Source organism: Pongo pygmaeus, chromosome 12 (genome assembly GCF_028885625.2).
Source record: "Pongo pygmaeus isolate AG05252 chromosome 12, NHGRI_mPonPyg2-v2.0_pri, whole genome shotgun sequence".
Classification (NCBI taxonomy): domain Eukaryota; kingdom Metazoa; phylum Chordata; class Mammalia; order Primates; family Hominidae; genus Pongo; species Pongo pygmaeus.
The window spans coordinates 89,876,416-89,896,690 of NC_072385.2; the positions used below are offsets into that span (position 1 = coordinate 89,876,416).

Below are 20,275 nucleotides of genomic sequence, written 5' to 3' on the forward strand. Positions count from 1 at the left end.
ACAGTGAGAGTTCTCTCCAGAGAGTGAGAATTCTATCCAGATTGTGTGAGTTCTATCCAGAGGGTGAGAATTCTATTGAGACAGATAGTGAGAGTTCTATCCAGATGGTGAGAATTCTATCCAGACAGATAGTGAGACTTCTATCTAGAGTGAAAATTCTATCCAGATAGTGAGAGTTCTATCCAGAGATGGAGAATTCTATCCAGATAGATTATCAGACTTCTATCCACAGAGTGAGAATTCTATCCTGAATGACAGTGAGAATTCTATCTAGATGGTGAGAATTCCATCCAGAGAGCGAGAGTTCTATCCGTAGAGTGAGAATTGTACCCAGATACATAGTGAGAATTCTATCCAGACAGATAGTGACAGTTCTATCCAGAGGGTGAGAATTCTATCCAGATAGCGAGAGTTCTCTCCAGATGGCGAGAATTCTATCCAGACAGATAGTGAGAGTTCTATCCATATGGTGAGAATTCTATGCAGACAGATAGAGTTTTATCCAGAGAGTGAGAATTCTATCCAGATAGATAGTGAGAGTTCTATCCAGAGAGTGAGAATTCTATTCAGTTAGGTAGTGAGAGTTCTATCCAGATGGTGAGAATTCTATCCAGATAGTGAGAATTCTATCCAGAGGGTTAGAATTCTATACAGATAGATGGTGAGAGTTCTATCCACAGAGTGAGAATTCTAACCAGACAGATACTGTGAGATCTATCCGGAAAGTAAGAATTCTACCAAGATAGATAGTGAAAGTTCTATACAGAGAGTGAGAATTCTATCTAGATGTAGTGAGATTTCTATCAAGATGGTAAGAATTCCATCCAGATAGATAGTGAGAGTTTTACCCAGAGAGTGAGAATTCTATCCATATAGTGAGCGTTCTATCCAGATGGTGACAATTCTACCCAGATAGATAGTGAGAGTTCTATCCAGAGAGTGAGAATTCTATCCAGATATATAGTGAGAATTCTATCCAGATATATAGTGAGAATTCTATCCAGATGGTGAGAGTTCTATCCAGAATGTGAGAGTTCTTTTATTATTATTATTATACTTTAAGTTTTAGGGTACATGTGCACAATGTGCAGGTTAGTTACATATGTATACATGTGCCATGCTGGTGTGCTGCACCCATTAACTCCCCATTTAGCATTAGGTATATCTCCTAATACTATCTCTCCCCCCTCCCCCCACCCCACAACAGTCCCCAGAGTGTGATGTTCCCCTTCCTGTGTCCATGTGTTCTCATTGTTCAATTCCCATCTATGAGTGAGAACATGCAGTGTTTGGTTTTTTGTCCTTGCGATAGTTTACTGAGAATGATGATTTCCAATTTCATCCATGTCCCTACAAAGGACATGAACTCTTCCTTTTTTATGGCTGCATAGTATTCCATGGTGTATATGTGCCACATTTTCTTAATCCAGTCTATCATTGTTGGACATTTGGGTTGATTCCAAGTCTTTGCTATTGTGAATAGTGCCACAATAAACATACGTGTGCATGAGTGTGTCTTTATAGCAGCATGATTTATAGTCCTTTGGGTATATACCCAGTAATGGGATGACTGGGTCAAATGGTATTTCTAGTTCTAGATCCCTGAGGAATGGCCACACTGACTTCCACAATGGTTGAACTAGTTTACAGTTCCACCAACAGTGTAAAAGTGTTCCTGTTTCTCCACATCCTCTCCAGCACCTGTTGTTTCCTGACTTTTTAATGATTGCCATTCTAACTGGTGTGAGATGGTATCTCATTTTGGTTTTGATTTGCATTTCTCTGATGGCCAGTGATGATGAGCATTTTTCATGTGTCTTTTGGCTGCATAAATGTCTTCTTTTGAGAAGTGTCTGTTCATATCCTTCGCCCACTTTTTGATGGGGTTGTTTGTTTTTTTCTTGTAAATTTGTTTTAGTTCATTGTAGATTCTGGATATTAGCCCTTTGTCAGATGAGTGGGTTGCAAAAATTTTCTCCCATTTTGTAGGTTGCCTGTTCACTCTGATGGTAGTTTCTTTTGCTGTGCAGAAGCTCTTTAGTTTAATTAGATCCCATTTGTCAATTTTGGCTTTTGTTGCCATTGCTTTTGGTGTTTTAGACATGAAGTCCTTGCCCATGCCTATGTCCTGAATGGTAATGCCTAGGTTTTCTTCTAGGGTTTTTATGGTTTTAGGTCCAACGTTTAAGTCTTTAATCCATCTTGAATTAATTTTTGTATAAGGTGTAAGGAAGGGATCCAGTTTCAGCTTTCTACATATGGCTAGCCAGTTTTCCCAGCACCATTTATTAAATAGGGAATTCTTTCCCCATTGCTTGTTTTTCTCAGGTTTGTCAAAGATCAGATAGTTGTAGATATGCTGCATTATTTCTGAGGGCTCTGTTCTGTTCCATTGATCTATATCTCTGTTTTGGTACCAGTACTCTGCTGTTTTGGTTACTGTAGCCTTGTAGTATAGTTTGAAGTCAGGTAGTGTGATGCCTCCAGCTTTGTTCTTTTGGCTTAGGATTGACCTGGTGATGCGGGCTCTTTTTTGGTTCCATATGAACTTTAAAGTAGTTTTTTCCAATTCTGTGAAGAAAGTCATTGGTAGCTTGATGGGGATGGCATTGAATCTATAAATTACCTTGGGCAGTATGGCCATTTTCACGATATTGATTCTTCCTACCCATGAGCATGGAATGTTCTTCCATTTGTTTGTATCCTCTTTTATTTCATTGAGCAGTGGTTTATAGTTCTCCTAGAAGAGGTCCTTCACGTCCCTTGTAAGTTGAATTCCTAAGTATTTTATTCTCTTTGAAGCAATTGTGAATGGGAGTTCACTCATGATTTGGCTCTCTGTTTGTCTGTTATTGGTGTATAAGAATGCTTGTGATTTTTCTACATTGATTTTGTATCCTGAGACTTTGCTGAATTTGCTTATCAGCTTAAGGAGATTTTGGGCTGAGACAATGGGGTTTTCTAGATATACAATCATGTCATCTACAAACAGGGACAATTTGATTTCCTCTTTTCCTAATTGAATACCTTTTATTTCCTTCTCCTGCCTAATTGCCCTGGCTAGAACTTCCAACACGATGTTGAATAGGAGTGGTGAGTGAGAATTATATCCAGATAGATAGTGAGAGTTCTATCCAGACAGTGAGAATTCTATCCAGATAATGAGAGTTGTATCCGGATGGTGAAAATTCCATCTAGACAGATACTGAGACTTCTATTCAGAGAGTGAGAATACTTTCCGGATAAGTAGTGAGAGTTCTATCCAGATGGTGAAAATTCTATCCAGATAGTGAGAGTTCTATTCAGAGAGTGAGAATTGTATCCAGATAATGACAGTTCTACACAGAGAGTGAGAATTTTATCCAGATAGTGAGAGTTCTATCCAGTTCATTTGAATTCTATTAAGACAGATAGTGACAGTTCTATCTAGAGTGATAATTCTATCCAGATAGTGAGAGTTCTCCAGTGGGTGAGAATTCTCCAGTGGGTGATAGATGGTCAGAGTTCTATCCACAGAGTGAGAATCCTATCCTTATCAAAAGTGAGAATTCTATCCAGATGGTGAGAATTTTATCTAGATAGTGACAGTTCTATCCAGAGAGTGAGAATTCTATCCAGATAGGTAGTGAGAGTTCTATCCAGACAGAAGGTGAGAGTTCTATCCAGATGGTGAGAATTCTATCCAGATAGGTAGTGAGAGTTCTATCCAGACAGATGGTGAGAGTTCTATCCAGATGGTGAGAATTCTATCCAGATAGATAGTGAGAATTCTATGGAGATGATGAGAATTCTATCGACACAGACAGTGAGACTCCTCTCCAGAGAGTGAGAATTTTATCCAGGTAGACAGTGAGAGTTCTATTCAGAGGGTGAGAGTTCTATCTAGAAACATAGTGAGAGTTCTATGCAGTGAGTAAGAATTCTATCCAGATAGTGAGAGTTCTATCCAGATGGTGAGAATTCTACCAGGCAAATAGTGAGAGTTCTATCCAGATGGTGAGAATTCTATCCAGACAGATAGTGAGAGTTTTATACAGAGTGTAAGAATTCTATCCAGATACATAGTGAGAGTTCTATCCAGAGAGTGAGAGTACTATCCAGATATATAGTGAGAGGTCAATGCACATGGTGAGAATTCTATCCAGACAGATATTTGGAGTTCTATCCAGAGGGTAAGAATTTTATCGTGATTGATAGTGAGAGTTCTATCCACATAGTGAGAATTCTATCCAGACAGATACTGAGAGATCTATCCAGAGAGTAAGAATTCTATCTAGATAGATAGTGAGAGTTCTATCCAGATGATGAGAATTCTATCCAGATAGATAGTGAGAGTTCTACACAGAGAGTGAGAGTTCTATCCAGATGGTGAGAATTCTATCCAGACAGATAGTGAGAGTTCTATCCAGAGAGTGAGAATTCTATCCAGATATTTAGTGAGTATTCTATCCAGATGGTGAGAATTCTATCCAGATAGTGAGAGTTCTATCCAGAGAGTGAGAATTATATCCAGATAGATAGCGAGAGTTCTATCCAGACAAGGAGAATTCTATCCAGATAGTGAGAGTTGTATCCGGATGGTGAAAATTCCATCTAGACAGATAGTGTGACTTCTATCCAAAGAGTGAGAATTCTTTCAAAATAGATAGTGACAGTCCTATCCAGATTGTAAGAATTCTATCCAGATAGTGAGAGTTGTATCCAGACAGTGAGAATTCTATCCAGATTGTGAGAGTTCTATCCACAGGGTAAGAATTCTATCCAGACATATAGTGAGAGTTCTATACAGACAGAATTCTATCCAGATAGTGAGAGTTCTATCCAGATGGTGAGAATTCTATCCAGACAGGTAGTGAAAGTTTTATCCAGAGAATGAGAATTCTGTCCAGATAGATAGTTAGAGGTCTATCCAGAGGGTGAGAATTCCATCCAGATAGATAGTGAGAGTTCTATCTAGATGGTGAGAATTGTATCCAGTTGGTGAGAGTTCTATCCAGAGGGTGAGAATTCTATCCACATTGATAGTGAGAGTTCTATCCACAGAATAAGAATTCTGTCCAGACAGATAGTGAGAGTTCTATCCCAGGAATGAGAATACTATCCAAATAGATAGTGAAAGTTCTATCCAGAGAGTGAGAATTCTGTCTGGGTTGATAGTGAGAGTTCTATCCAGAGAGTGGGAATTCTATCCAGATAGTGAGAGTTCTATCCAGATGGTGAGAGTTCTATCCAGACAGATAGTGAGAGTTCTATCCAAATGGTGAGAATTCTATCCAGACAGACAGTGAGAGTTCTATCCAGATGGTGAGAATTCTATCCAGACAGACAGTGAGAGTGCTATCCTGAGGGTGAGAATTCTATCCAGATAGATAGTGAGAGTTCTATCCCGAGAGTGAGAATTCTATTGAAATAGTGAGAGTTCTATCCAGATAGTGAGAGTTCTATCCAGAAAGATAGTGAGAGTTTTGTCCAGAAAGAATCCTATCCAGATAGTGAGAGTTCTATCCAAATGGTGAGAATTCTATCCAGACACTGAGAGTTCTATCCAGATGGTGAGAATTCTATCCATACAGATAGTGACAGTCCTATCCAGAGAGTGAGAATTCTATTCAGATAGATAGTGAGAGTTCTATCCAGAGAGTGAGAATTCTATCCAGATAGTGAGAGTTCTTTCCAGATAGTGAGAATTCTATCCAAATAGATAGTGAGAATTCTATCCAGACGGTGAGAATTCTATATAGTCAGATAGTGAGTGTTCTATGCAGAGAGTGAGAATTCTATCCAGATAGATAGTGAGAGTTCTATCCATATGGCGAAAAATCTATCCAGAGATTGAGAGTTCTATCCAGATGGTGCGAGTTCTATCCAGAGAGATAGTGAGAGTTCTATCCAGAGAGTGAGAATTCTATCCAGATAGATAGTGAGATTTCTATCCAGAGGGTGGGAATTCTATCCAGATAGATAGTGAGAGTTCTATCCAGAAAGTGAGAATTCTATCCAGATAGTGAGAGTTTTATCCCGATGGTGAGAGTTCTATCGAGACAGATAGTGACAGTTCTCTCCAGAGAGTGAGAATTCTATCCAGATAGATACTGAGAGTTCTATCCAGAGAGTGAGAATTCTATCCAGATATTGAGAGTTCCATCCCAATGGTGAGAATTCTATCCAGATAGATACTGAGAGTTCTATCCAGAGAGTGAGAATTCTATCCAGATAGATACTGAGAGTTCTATCCAGAGAGTGAGAATTCTATCCAGATATTGAGAGTTCTATCCAGATGGTGAGAATTCTATCAAGACAGATAGTGAGAGTTCTATCCAGAGAGTGAGAATTGTATGCAGATAATGAGAGTTCTATCAGGATGGAGAGAATTCTAACCAGACAAATAGTGAGAGTTCTACCCAGAGAGTTAGAATTCTATGCAGATAGTGGGAGTTCTATCCAGAGAGCAAGAATTCTATCCAGATAGATAGTGAGAGTTCTATCCATAGAGTGAGAATTCTATCCAGATAGTGAGAGTTGTATCCAGAGGGTGAGAATTCTATCCAGATAGATAGTGAGCATTCTATCCAGAGAGTGAGAATTCTATCCAGATAGATAGTGAGAGTTCTATCCATAGAGTGAGAATTCTATCCAGATAGTGAGAGTTCTATCCAGAGGGTGAGAATTCTATCCAGTTAAATAGTGAGGATTGTATCTAGAGGGTGAGTATTCTATCTAGATAGTGAGAGTTCTATCCAGATGGTTAGAGTTCTATCCAGATAGATAGTCAGAGTTCTATCCAGAGAGTGAGAGTTCCAACCAGAGAGTGAGAATTCTAGCTAGAGAGTGAGAGTTTTATCCAGAGAGTGAGAGTTCTATTCAGATAGTGAGAGTTCTTTCCAGATGGTGAAATTTCTATCCAGATGGCGAAAGTTCTATCCAGTTAGTAAGAGTTCTACCCTGAGAGAGTTCTATCCAGATAATGAGAGTTCTATCCATATGGTGAGAGTTCTATCCAGATAGTGAGAGTTCTCTCACTGAAAATTAATAACTTGGCCTCCCAGGCACCCTGCCAAAAGCAGGAGAATGTCTGGCTGGAGGGTTCTAGGGACCGGCCAACTTCAGGTAGATTTCTCACTGACCCCTTGGTCGGCTGCTCTGCCCCAGGAGGGAGACAGCACACTTGGCTGTAGACCCAATCTGATCAGCCCCTGCCTCCTAAATCCCAGGGATGCTAACCTGTGGGGGGCACCAGGCAACCCCACACCACAGCCATCCTCTTGCAGTGCCTCTGCCTTCTACCTCCAAGGCCCTGGCAAAGCCAGAAAAGGCAAACTGAGCCCAGCCATAGCCAGGATCTCCCTATACCCAGCTCAGTCTAGGCCCATGCATGCCTGCCAACCCTCCCTCCATTCCTTCCCCAGAGCCTTAGCTTGGCTAGAGGTTCCCCACTCCTCTCTCTTCCCCTTCCCTCCTCCCATATCCTTTTTTTTTTTTTTTTTTTTTTTTTTTTGAGATGGAGTCTCACTCTATCGCCCAGACTGGGGGGCAGTGGCATGATCTCAGCTCACCGCAACCTCCACCTCTCAGGTTCAAGCAATTCTCGTGCCTCAGCCTCCCAAGTAGCTGGTACTATAGGCATGCATCACACACCCAGCTAATTCATGTATTTTTATTAGAGACAGGGTTTCACCATGTTGGCCAGGCTGGTCTCAAACTCCTGACCTCATGTGATCTGCCTGCCTCGGCCTCTCAAAGTGCTGGGACTACAGGCGTGAGCCACTGTGCCTGGCTCTTCCTCCCATTTTCATAACACATCTCAAGACAAGATAATGTCTAGGTGGGGTCTTATAAACCATGATGTGGCCCCCTAGTGTGCAGCACTGTAGCTCAAAACATCAGATTTTTGGGTACCCCAGGCCCTGTGTAGCTCTTGCATCCCAGGTTGGTGAGAGGTTCCTGCCCCAGGGCTTGCAGGCCAGAGCCCCCTCCAATAACAATATAAAATGTAAAAAAGAGTTTGCAGGTCTGCTGTGGACACTTGACTTCTGACAACCCCTCTCTGGGGTTACTTTAAATTATTCCCTGATGGCCAGGTTGGCAGGTGCCTTTTGACCCTTATTCTGGGGATGGCTGCCCTGAGGATGACACACTGTCAGGAAGCCAGGCTGCCACCTGAGCACAGGGAGGGAGGTGACCTTTCTGTGAGTTCATGCAGAATGTGAGTACAGAGGGCAAGGGGTGGCCTGTCCTCCTGGTGGAGAACTTGGGATACTAGGAGAAGGGTGTGGGCTGCTGGACGAGGAGTCACGGCCAGGGCTAGGAACCAGTCCCAGTTCTGTGCCTTACAACTGTGCTGGAGCAGGTGTTTAGCTCTGCAGGCTCCAGGCTTCTCAACTGTAAAGATGGAGATGGCCTTGGCCTGGCTAGGGTTTGAGAGTCCAACAGGAGACCCTTTGAGCCTGGCATGTTTGGGCCGCATGTTTGCCTTCAAGGAGATGATCGCTGTTGTCCTGTTTACTGGTGGGGTCCTTGCTACAGTTTGCCATCCTGGGTGGAAGCTGGGGGCTCAGGCGACCTATAGGACAAGCCATGACAGCTGTCTCCCTGGAACCTGGGACAACCATGACGCCTGTCCAGCAGCCATGCCCTTCCTCAGCACTCAGGATTTCAGGCCAGGTACCTGGGAAGGCAACTGTCCCCTGCAGAATGAAGGAAGTGGCTCATGCTCCCTGAGTGTAATATGCTGAGTGTTCAGGACCCAAGCAAAGGGCAAACCTGGGGCTGCCAGAGCAATTTTCATATCTAGAGATTCTCTGGCCAAGGCCACCACCCTGGGCCCCCCTCTGCCTCCCTGCACCTTCAGGCTCCCTGCCGCTGTGGGAACACCAGGGCATGTTTTAAGATCTGGTGACTTCTTGACCTTAAAGGTTGTTTCCCTACCGAGTCTGAATAAAGACTCTGATCTTTATTGATCCCCACCCTCTTCAATTCCACGCCCTCCCATCTTTGGAGTTTGCAAGTTTCTAATCTATCATGCACAGAAGGGTGGCTCTTTGTCAAAAGCTTCTATTTCCAGGCCCTCATTTCTAGCATTTGATACCTGGCAAACCACCCCACGTTCTTCCGCATCGTTGCTCCTCCTCTCCTGAAACCTCTGGGAGTTTCTCCCCTGAATCTTTTCAGCAAGCTTGGGCAGGGTTTAAGCATTAGGGAGGCCCTGTGTGCCAGGGCCCTGGCTGCTGGCCTTGGGAACTCACCATAGAAGTCAGCAGGGTTGCTGTAGCGAGGACAGGGGTAGCCAATGGCTGTGAAATACTGGACCATGTGCTGGGCCGCTCCTAAGTAGATGGGGGTGCCAGACGTCATCAGGAGGACCAGATCAAACAGCCTGAAGATGTCGGAGCGAGGCTGGTGGAGGGAGATGAGCACCAGCCGGTTGCCTTTGGCCAGCCTGGACAAGGTCTTCACCAGGTTGTGGGCTGTGAAGCTGTCGAGCCCAGAGGTGGGTTCGTCGAGAATAAGGATTCCTTCCCAACACAGAGAGGAGCCTGGTGAGTAGGTGGGGCTCTGGCCAGACCAAGCCAAGCCTGAGGGGACCACACAGGTCCCTCTGCCCCCATCTGCCCCCCAGGCCCTCACCTGGGTTCCACAGGAGCTGCACCCCAATGCTGACTCTCCTGCGCTCGCCACCCGACACCCCCCGCACATACATGTTGCCCACGTGGGTGTCAGCGCACTGCCTAAGCCGCAGCTCCGCGATCACGTCCTCCACCTGTGGGCCAGAAGGAGCTTTGAGGCCACCCCAGGGGCCTCCTTCAGGGCTGGACACATTGTGACCCCGAGGATAAAGGCGCCCGCTCCTCCGGCTGGGTTTGAAAGTGAAGGGAGACAGCTCCAGCACTTGAGTTCCAAGCTGCAACATTGGTTCCCCTGATTCTTTCCACAGGTCCCGAGTGGCCTCGACGTGCCGGGCACGGTGCCCTGTGTTAGGAACATGGCCGTGTACTGGGGACCATGGCTCTCTACCCACATGGAGGCCCAGAAAACACACAAACAAATACACTCATCCCACATCTTGACAAGTGCAGTGAAGGGAACCAATGGGCTGAGCTAGCTTCTGGCAGGCTGTGGGGTTTGAAAGGAGGGTGGATGGTGGGCTGCAGCCCAGGGCTGGTGGACAGCAAGCTGAGTTGTTCAAACTCGACCTGTGGCTGGGTCCTGAGGCAAGGCAGCAGGGGAGGAGAGGGGCATGGACACTGTGGCTTCTTGGACCTGGGGGTCACCACTGGGGCCAGTTAGTTACCCTTTTGTCACGCTGGGCCTGGGAGAAGGTTCTGGGCAGCCGCATCTGGGCAATGAAGGCCAAGGTCTCTCGCACGGTCAAGTTGGGGAGCAGCTGGTCGTGCTGGCGCACGTGGGCCACACACTTCCTCACCAGCTGAGGCGAGCTGGGCTGCCCGTTGATCCAGATCTGGCCTGACTTGATCTTGCCGCCGTGATCTCGGCCAGTGATCACGTCCAGCAAGGAGGCTCTCCCACAACCTGCAAAGCCACCAGAGATATCCCTGAGAGCTGAGCTTCTGTGGGGGCCAGCCTGTCAGCCACTGCTCCCCATACACTCTCCAGGACCCTGGACTACTCTGTCCATGCAGATGTGACCAGCCCTTAGAGAGGTGGCATAGTCCCTGGACCTAGATGGGGTGGGCACAGGACATGGAGCTCCAAGCCTTCTGTCTGCAGCCAACGTGAGCACCCCTGTGGGGCTGAGGCATGATGGTGCTGGGGGTTCAGGCCAGGCCAGCCAGTGGTGGCCTGACAGGAGAAGGCTAGAGTCCTAGATGCCACAAGGCCAGCTGGTGCCTGGAGCATTTCTCCCCTTCTGCCACCAACCAAGGCCCTTTCTCCCCAAGCCAGGCTGGTGTTAACATAACTATTTTTGGCTGGCAAACATGCCAGCAATGTCTCATTATTCAATGTCGGTTGGCTCAGAAGCTGGCTTTGTGAGGACTAATTTGGAGCATTTATAGGGTGTCTTTTAAAAATGCAAAACCAAATCTATCTTGAGAAATAATAGAAGTGGAAACAATTTAAAACTACAGCACAGTATGCATATATGTTCTGACTGTATCTACATCCATCTCTCTTCTTTTCATCAGTGGTATTTTTACTTTTTCTTTTCTTTTTTTTTTTTTTTTTTTTTTGAGACAGAGTCCCACTCTGCTGCCCAGGCTGGAGTGCAATGGCGTGATCTCAGCTCACTGCAATCTCTGCCTCCCGAGTTCAAGCAATTCTCCTGCCTCAGCCTCCTGAGTAGCTGGGATTACAGGCGCTACCATGCCTGGCTAATTTTTGTATTTTTAGTAGAGACAGGGTTTCGCCATGTTGGCCAGGCTGGTCTTGAACTCCTGACCTCAGGTGATCTACCCGCCTCGGCCTCCCAAAGTGCATCAGTGGTATTTTTAATTCTCTTTTTTTAAAAAAGATTCACCTAACTGAGGGTGGAGGATGGGAGGAGGGAGAGCAGGAAAAAACACTTGGGTACAAAGCTTAGTACCTGGGTGATTAAATAATCTGTACAACAAAACCCCGTGACACTAGTTGCCTATATAACAAACCTACCTGTGTATCCCCAAACCTAAAATAAAAGTTAAAAAAAGATTCATTGCACTCAAGTTAACAGCACCCTCTTCTGAATGATGTACTAATTATTATTGATTTGAGAAAGTAAGCATCAGATTGGATCTAGTTTCCAAAAGCTTTCCGTGAGGCTCTGTCTGTTACAGCTGTTCAAGCTGTGAATGCAGATTGGGCTCAGGCTCAGAACATCTTCCTACCGTAGAGCTAGGAACGAGCTCTTTCCACTCCCGCAGATGGAGTGTTTTCTGCTTGTTTGCTTGTTTGTTTTGGAGATGGGGTCTCCCTCTGTGGCCCAGGCTGGAGTGAGGTGGCGTGATCTCAGCTCACTGCAGCCTCTGCCATCCAGGTTCAAGAGATTCCCCTGCCTTAGCCTCCTGAGTAGCTGGGATTACAGGCACCTGCCACCGTGCCCGCCACCACACCCGCCACCACACCCAGCTAATTTTTGTATTTTTAGCAGAGACGGGGTTTCACCATGTTGGCCAGGCTGGTCTCGAACTCCTGACCTCAGGTGATCCGCCTGCCTTGGCCTCTCAAAGTGCTGGGATTACAGACGTGAGCCACGGGGCCCGGCCCCAGATGGAGTTTTGATTTCCTTACTGTATATTCCTTTTGGAGAGCAAGTTTTCCAAGTTGTGTTCAAACAGACTTGTCACATGTTGAGCCAATACATATGTGATAAGTCCTTCCTGCTACACACTATGTGCTTCTTGCAGGAAGCCCCACAGCACCTAGTGCTAACCCCAAAAACCAAAAAGCTTCCCCACATGATCTTTCTGGTTACTGTGCAGAGGCTCTCAGGGTAGAAGGGGCCTGTGCGCTACCTCTGGGTGTACCTCATTTAAGATCCCTGAGAACATGAGTGGAGCAAAATAGCCAGGAGAGAAACCTGGGAGAGAAGTTTCAGAACCAGGCTCCGGGGGCACAGAGGACTTCACCAACATTCACAGGGACCACAGATTCCCACTCAGAAAGCAGGAAGGCCACGTTTTCTGAGCAAAACTTTGTGAGAGCGGTGGGGAGCCTTCCAATGGAGGATGCCTGTGGCATCTGGGGAGACTCTGATATGGTTTGGCTCTGTGTCCCCACCAGGATCTCATCTGAAATTATAATCCCCGTGTGTCAAGGGAAGGACCTGGTGGGAGATGACTGGATCATAAAGGTAGATTTCCTCTATGCTGTTCTCATGATAGTGAGTGAGTTCTCATGAGATCTGATGGTTTAAAAGTGTTTGGCAGTTCCTCCCCTCACTCTTCTCTCCTGCCACCATGTAAGATGTGCCTTGCTTCCCCTTTGCCTTCCACCATGATTGTAAGTTTCCTGAGGGCTCCCCAGCCATGAGGAACTCTGAGTCAATTAAACCTCTTTTCTTTATAAGTTACTCAGTCTCAGGTAGTTCTTTAGAGCAGTGTGAAAACGGACTAACACACCCTCCATGAACTAAGACAAAACACCCACTGGCATTCAAGACCCTTATTCAATGGCTGGAATCTCCAAATCAATAAACTCATCAATTGGAAACCACTTTTGGCATTGTTGAGAGTATAAAAGAAACTAAAATGCCTAGGGCTGTTTTCTTTCTTTCTTTCTTTTTTTTTTTTTTTTAGACAGTGTTTTGCTCTTGCTGCCCAGGCTGGAGTGCAATGGTGCAATCTCAGCTCACTGCAACTTCCACCTCCAGGGTTCAAGCGATTCTCCCACCTCAGCCTCCCGAGTAGCTGGGATTACAGGCACGTGCCACCACACCCAGCTAATTTTTTGTATTTTTTTTTTAGTAGAGACAGGGTTTCACCATGTTGGCCAGACTGGTCTCAAACTCCTGACCTCAGGTGATCCACCTGCCTCAGCCTCCCAAAGTGCTGGGATTACAGGCATGAGCCACCGTGCCCAGCCTGGCTGTTTTCTTTATATTTTAAAAATTATGGCCAGCGTTCTTTTGTGCGTGTGTGGAGCGTGGGGAGAGGGGGATGGCAGTAAAAGTCACAGGAAGTGTAGTTGATGAACCTTTCTAATAAATCATTTTAATAATTTCAGCTGCTCAGTTAAACTAAATTTGGCCTGAGACTGCCTGCATACTTTGAGTTCCCACAGAGCAAACTGCAAGCAAACTTAGTATGTAAACAAACTGCAACTTATCTTAGCAGTATATTAAGACAGAGACTGGCTGAGACAAGTTGCTGAGTCTCAACCAATCATGGCAGCCAAGCATCAGCCAATCACAGGCTACCGACAAATGAGATCCTGTCCATACCCAACACCTGATCACATCACCCTCAAATAAATAAGGTGAACACCAAACTGTAACCAATCAGCTATTTCTGTAGGGCATTTCCTTTTTCTGTCTATAAATACTGCCTGACCAAATTGCTTGGGGAAGCCTCTGAACTGGTCATGTTTTTGAATGCTGCCAGATTCATTATTTGCTCAGATAACTCTACTATTTATTTGTCTAAAGTTTTTTGTTGTTGTTTTGTTTTTTGTTTTTGTTTTTTTTTTTTTACACAGACAAGTAAACCTGAAGCCAAACAACACTGAATCTATAAACAACCAGGAGATGCTGGGTGCAGTGACTCACACCTGTAATCCCAGCACTTTGGGAGGCCAAGGCAAGCAGATCACCTGAGGCCAGGAGTTGGAGATCAGCCTGGCCACCATGGCAAAACCACATCTCTACAAAAAATACAAAAAAAAAATTAGCCAGTCATAGTGGCACCCACCTGTAATCCCAGCTACTTGGGAGGCTGAGACATGAGACTCGCTTGAACCCAGGAGGCGGGGGTTGCAGTAAGCCGAGATCACACCACTGCAATCCAGCCTAGGCGACAGAGCGAGACTGTCTCAAAAAAACAAAACCAAACCAAACCAATTAAAAAACAAAAAAAAAAGGAGACTATTCAATGTAATTTATTCATTCCTTTCTAAGAGACGGGATTGTGCTCTGTTGCCCAGGCTGGAGTGCAGTGACACAATCATAGCTCACTTCAGTTTTGAACTCCTGGCTCAAGCACTCCTCCTGAGTAGCTGGGATTACAGGGGCATGGCACTATGCCCAGCTAATTTTTTAAATTAAGAAAAATTATTTTCGTGATGGAGTCTCCTCCCTATGTCGCTCAGGCTAGTCTTGAACTCCTGGCCTCAAGCAGTCCTCCTGCCTCAACCTCCCAAATATTCAATATAATTCTTGCTCAGCCTTTCTGAACTATCTTCAACCACAAATCAGGGATACTGACAGCTAGAGGGTCGTATGTGCAAAGTGTTAACCATGATGACCCTAAGACTCACGTGTCCCCTAGATGCTGGATTCAGGAAGAGAAGGCAGATATAACAAGAAACACTACTAGATGTTATAAATAAAAATACAATAGTGGGCCCATGAGGGATCTGCTTTTTTCTTTTCTTTTTCCTTTTTTTTTTTTTTTTTGAGACGGAGTCTCACTCTGTTGCCCAGGCTGGAGTGCAGTGGCGCGATCTCGTCTCACTGCAAGCTCCACCTCCCAGGTTCACGCCATTCTCCTGCCTCAACCTCCCAAGTAGCTGGGACTACAGGCACCCACCACGACGCCCAGCTAATTTTTTGTATTTTTAGTAGAGACGGGGTTTCACTGTGTTAGCCAGGATGGTCTCCATCTCCTGATCTCGTGATCTGCCCGCCTCGGCCTCCCAAAGTGCTGGGATTACAGGTGTGAGCCACTGCGCCCGGCCGGGATCTACTTTTTTCTTATCTAGGTCAGGATTGCAGGGACAGGGACAGAGTGAGAGGGACTTCATGACTGTGATGCTGTTTCAGTTACAAAGTGCATTTATACATAAGATTTCATTTGATCTTTGGTTATACATTAAACAGAACTTATCTACCAGATGGGTGTAAAAGTTTGGAGCAGAATGTTTAAAAAATTGAGTAATCTCTACCTCTGGAAATGATTAATTAAAAGATATAAAATGCTCTCTCCAACACTATGTAAGGGTGTCCCAGGGAGAAATGCCTTGATCCGAGAATGATGAAACCAAAGTTCTAGTTCTAGCTCTGCATTAAATATATGTCCTTACGAGAATCCCTCAATTTCTCTGGATTTGAGTCTCCTCATCTGTCAATTGGAGGGGAGTGTGTGTGTGTGTGTGTGTGTGTGTGTGTGTGTGTATGTGTGTGTGTGAGCGCGCAGGAGGATACTCTAGACACACTGAGGAGTAGGGAATTTGAACACCTTCCTCTGAAAATGCTTCCAAACTGGTAGGGAGAAAGAAAGGTGGAACATGATGAGAATGACCTCTGTTCCCCAAGCCCCCTTTCAGCTTATACATTCTCTCGTTTTAAATTCGGCCATGGAAATGACAATTTGAGGCACTCCAAGAACCTGGCTCTTTGCAGACGAGTGAAAGTTGTGCTAAGTAAGACGCTGGAGAGGCTGTCTGAGAGGTGAGAGTGTGGCAGGGGTTGTCTGGCCATAATCAGAATGTGATTGTGGAGGAACAACCTGAACCAATGCCCCTCATGGCTGGAGGAGTCTGAAAAGAACATTACATGTTGAAGCTGTTTGCTGATATCTCCGTCCAGGTGTTAGCCAAAGTCAGATGCTCTGGCCACAGCCTCGGGTGGACAAGAGGTGCACTCGTGACTCTTAACAACAGCACCTACCCTCAAGCCAGCAAATGGAGGAGCCAGGATTTGAGCCCAGGTCTGTCTGACCCAGAACCTGTGCTCTCAACCATTCTGCTGTATTATTCTACTAGTCAGCAAAGAGCTCCATAAGAAGCATCCATTTGTCCAAAGGACCATTCTGCGTCCCAAGAGAGAAACCATTGCCCAGCGATTTGCCTTTCCGGTACCTGAGCTCCCTATGATGGCCAGCATCTGCCCACTTCTCACTTTGAAGCTTAGGTTCTGGATGCCCAGCTCACAAGAATTCTGGCGGCTGGGAGATGTCCAGGGCATCTTGAACTGAGCCAGGTGCTCAAACCAAGGGACCTGAGAGGCCAGGTCCACCTGTGGGGAGATATCAGAAGTTTCCTTAGAGAGCTGAATGGTTCAGAGGGCTTCAACAACTTCTGTTCAGCATCTTCATTCCCCAGGTGGCCCCTCTCCACAGAGGATATGTCCTCACCTATACACAATAAGCCCCAACCCAGGTTCTACCAAACGCGGAAGTGGGACCCATGCTGAGAACCTATAGCTGCTGTTTCCAGGTCTGAAGATAAGAAGAATGAAAAGCACGTACAGGCTGGGCATGGTGGCTCATGTCTATAATCTCCGCAATTTGGAAGGCTGAGGCAAGTGGATCACCTGAGGTCAGGAGTTCCAGACCAGCCTGGCCAACATGGTAAAACCCCGTCTCTACTAAAAATACAAAAATTAGCCAGGCGTGGTGGGGGGTGCCTGTAATCCCAGCTACTAGGGAGGCTGAGGCAGGAGAATCACTTGAATTTGGGAGGCGGAGATTGCAGTGAGCCGAGATTGCAGTGAGCCAAGATTGCACCACTGCATCCCAGCCTGGGTGACAGAGTGAGACTCCATCTCAAAAAAAGAAAAAAAAAAAAGAAAAAAGAAAATCATGTGCAATACTGGTACAGAAATAAAAATAAAACACGAAGCAAAATGTCTTCACTTGATACTAGTAATTTACTAATAATTTATCAAATGTTTACTATGTGCAAGACATTGTGTTAATCACTTAACATCCATCACCTTATTCAATCCTCATTGCAAACCTATAACACAGATACGATCAGAATCCTTGTTTTACAGATGAGGCTCAGGGCAGTTAAGTAACTTGCTCAAGGTCACACAGCTGGTAAGTGGCAGAGCAGAGAAAGGCTCATTGGCTTGTCCCAACTCACACCCACAGGAAGCCAGACTCAGGCCTCTGAAGTTCACCATCCCAGGCCCCACCATGTCCCATCTGGGTCCCTGGGGAGGTGTGGGAATATGGATCCTTGAATCTGACCAGGGGGTTCCTGGGTGCCTCTGAAAGGTCAGTCGTTGTCTCTGCACTCTGGATGTTTTATAAGCTCCAGGGATAGCACATTAAAAAAAAAATATATATATATATATATATATATACACACACACACATATATATATAAACTGATGAAATCTGAATAAAGTCTGTAGTTAATAGCATTGTACATTGTTCATCTCTTAGTGTTCATAATTATACTATGGGTATGCAAGATGTTAACATTAGGGGAAGCTGGACAATGGGTATATGGAAACACTGTGTTATTTTTGCAATTTTTTCCAAAATCTAAAGTTATTTCAAGATATAGTTTAAAAAGAGTCCCAGAGACATTTTTCTATAGGTTCATGCATTTTGTTTTATGTTTATACAACAGTTTCATTCTCTTTTCAAGCCTCTCAACCTCCAGCTCTGATATATGCCATTGATGACACCTATTGCACCTGACACGTGAGGCATCAGTGTGGACTGGACTCTGTCCTTGGGGGCGGAGGGCCTGCAAGGTGGGCCCACCCTTTTATTTCCACCTGGGGAATTTCCTGGCTATCCCTGCCTGCTCCTCTCCCCTTGAACCCAGCATGCCTCTACCTGGTAGTTGAGGTCTCTGACCTCCAGGGTGTTGGGCTGGCCACTGTAGGTGAAGTACAGGCTGTTGTCACTTTCAGAGGAGAACAATCTATCCTGGAGGCCCTGTGGGAGACAGGACAGGTGAGGGGCTCCTTTAGAAGCTGCTGAGAACATAGGAGAAGACAAGGAGGAAACCAACAGGTGAGAGCAACTTCTTAGAACCGACGTGGTTAAACCTCAAATTGGCAACAGATGGGATTGCACAGGCGGAACCTCGGGGCTTTGGGAAAATAGGAGTGCTGACAAGGGCCCATCTCCTCTTCCCTTCAGAGAGAGGTTCGGAGCTTCTCCCAGGGCACCTTCCCAGAGATCCTCAACCTCAGGCTGGTGGAGCCTGAAGCCAAGCAGCTTCTGGTAAAGAGACCCAGACTCTGGACTGGAGAGAGTTCTATAAACAAACCTCTGTGCTCTGAGAAGACCTGACTGGAGTGGGCAAACCCTTTGCCTTTAACTTTCTCTTCCCTGCAGCTGGCTTAATATCTCCTGATGCCAAACAGACATGACACATGCAGCATGTGAGAGGGAAGCAGCTGTTGAGAGTTAATGCCCAATATTCATGAAGACACCACCCTGAGAAAAGTTCTAACCAAAATCTTAGTCCTCACTAACATCTGGCATACTTCTCCTCATATCTGATTTTGATGAGGAGTTCATGCAACATAGTGATTGAAAATGCTGCTGGGAGCTTTGAAAGGAAGTCCCTCTCATCATCATCATCATCATGTTGTTGTTATTGTCGAAGTGGTGGTATATTTGAATGTACATTAAAAAATCAGTGTTTCATGGTGTCAGCTGATACCTTTGAATGGTATTAACCATCTGCAGATCTCCATTCCTCCTATTTTGACAATTCAATCATTTAAATAATTGAGGCCCAAACAAAGAAGCAACTAGGAAGTCCCCCACCATTTCTTTTTCTTTGGATTGGGTCTTGCTCTATCACCCAGGATGGAGTGCAGTGACACGATCATAGCTCACTGCATCCTCAACCTCTCAGGCTCAAGCAATCCTCCCACCTCAGCCTCCCCACCACACCCAGCTAATTTTTGTATTTTTTGTAGAGACAGGGTTTCGCCATGTTGGTCTCAAACTCCTGGGCTCAAGTGATCCACCCACCTCAGCCTCCCAAAGTGCTGTGATTACAGGGGTGAACCACCTCGCCTGACCTCCATTTTTTACTGCATTCAATTGTTCTTACATTTCTGTCAGGCAGGAACAAGTACACTTTCATTATCAAGTTCCCATAGACTTTCCTCCTCAAGCTACCATTCTTAGACCATACATTCCTTCAATCAACCACGCACCCAACAAACACTTATGGGGAGCCCAGAACACCCTTCAGGCTTGGAATTTGGGATGTGACAATGAAAAGGCCGTTGAAAAGCTTAGATTTTGGCAGGTGAGACTGGTGATTAGGATGGAGCGAGACAGACCAGGCAGAGAGGGAGGCTGACCTCAAGCATCTGACCAGGGTTTATTTTCACTATGTACACAACGCACACACATGCTGTAGGTGAAACTAACATGACTTATGCCTTATGTGAAAATAACAACATACAGCAGTCTTCTTGTCAAAGTACCCCTGCAATGATGGGGGCCAGAAGTCCTCGGAAAGAACATTCCAGGTCAGTGGAGGTGGAAGGAAAGAAATTCGGTGACGGTATGCCGCAGGAGTGCGGTGGGGAATCCCTAGAGTTCTAGGAGAGTATGAAAAACAGCAGATGAAAGTGGTTTCCATTGCTTAATGTTTGAATTATCACCATAAAGACCCAAAATTATACAGAAAAAAAATGGGAAAGATAAACACCTAATTCAGGAGAGGGGTCATCTTTGGGGAGCGGGGAGAGATGAAAGGAGAAAGGGGACACAGTAGGAGTGCGGGGATCAAGCTTCAGAGCTTTTGGTAATTGGTGGTATGTACATGAGAGTTCTTTAAGCTGATTTGTGTATGATATTTCACAATATGTTGTCAAATTGAGAAAGCAAGCCAGTGAGTAGAACTCCAGAGTTCCATTCCCACCTCAACCCCAGCTGCCAAAGCCCCCAAGCAGGAGGGAGAGAGGAGGTAAGAAGGT

At 45.4% G+C, this 20,275-nt stretch overlaps 1 protein-coding gene across 2 annotated transcripts in view; it reads right to left on the minus strand.

Annotated features, from left to right (window-relative positions):
• ABCG8 (ATP binding cassette subfamily G member 8) overlaps positions 1-20,275 on the minus strand; it is a 44,677-nt gene that overhangs the window by 20,865 nt on the left and 3,537 nt on the right. For both annotated transcript variants that reach the window (XM_054475587.2, XM_054475586.2), the window contains exons 2-6: positions 18,162-18,263; positions 16,447-16,603; positions 10,289-10,527; positions 9,625-9,757; positions 9,243-9,512 (exon numbers count right to left, since the gene is read on the minus strand). In XM_054475587.2, coding sequence (XP_054331562.1) covers positions 9,243-9,512; positions 9,625-9,757; positions 10,289-10,527; positions 16,447-16,603; positions 18,162-18,263 — 901 coding nt within the window. The remainder of the gene's footprint in view (positions 1-9,242; positions 9,513-9,624; positions 9,758-10,288; positions 10,528-16,446; positions 16,604-18,161; positions 18,264-20,275) is intronic.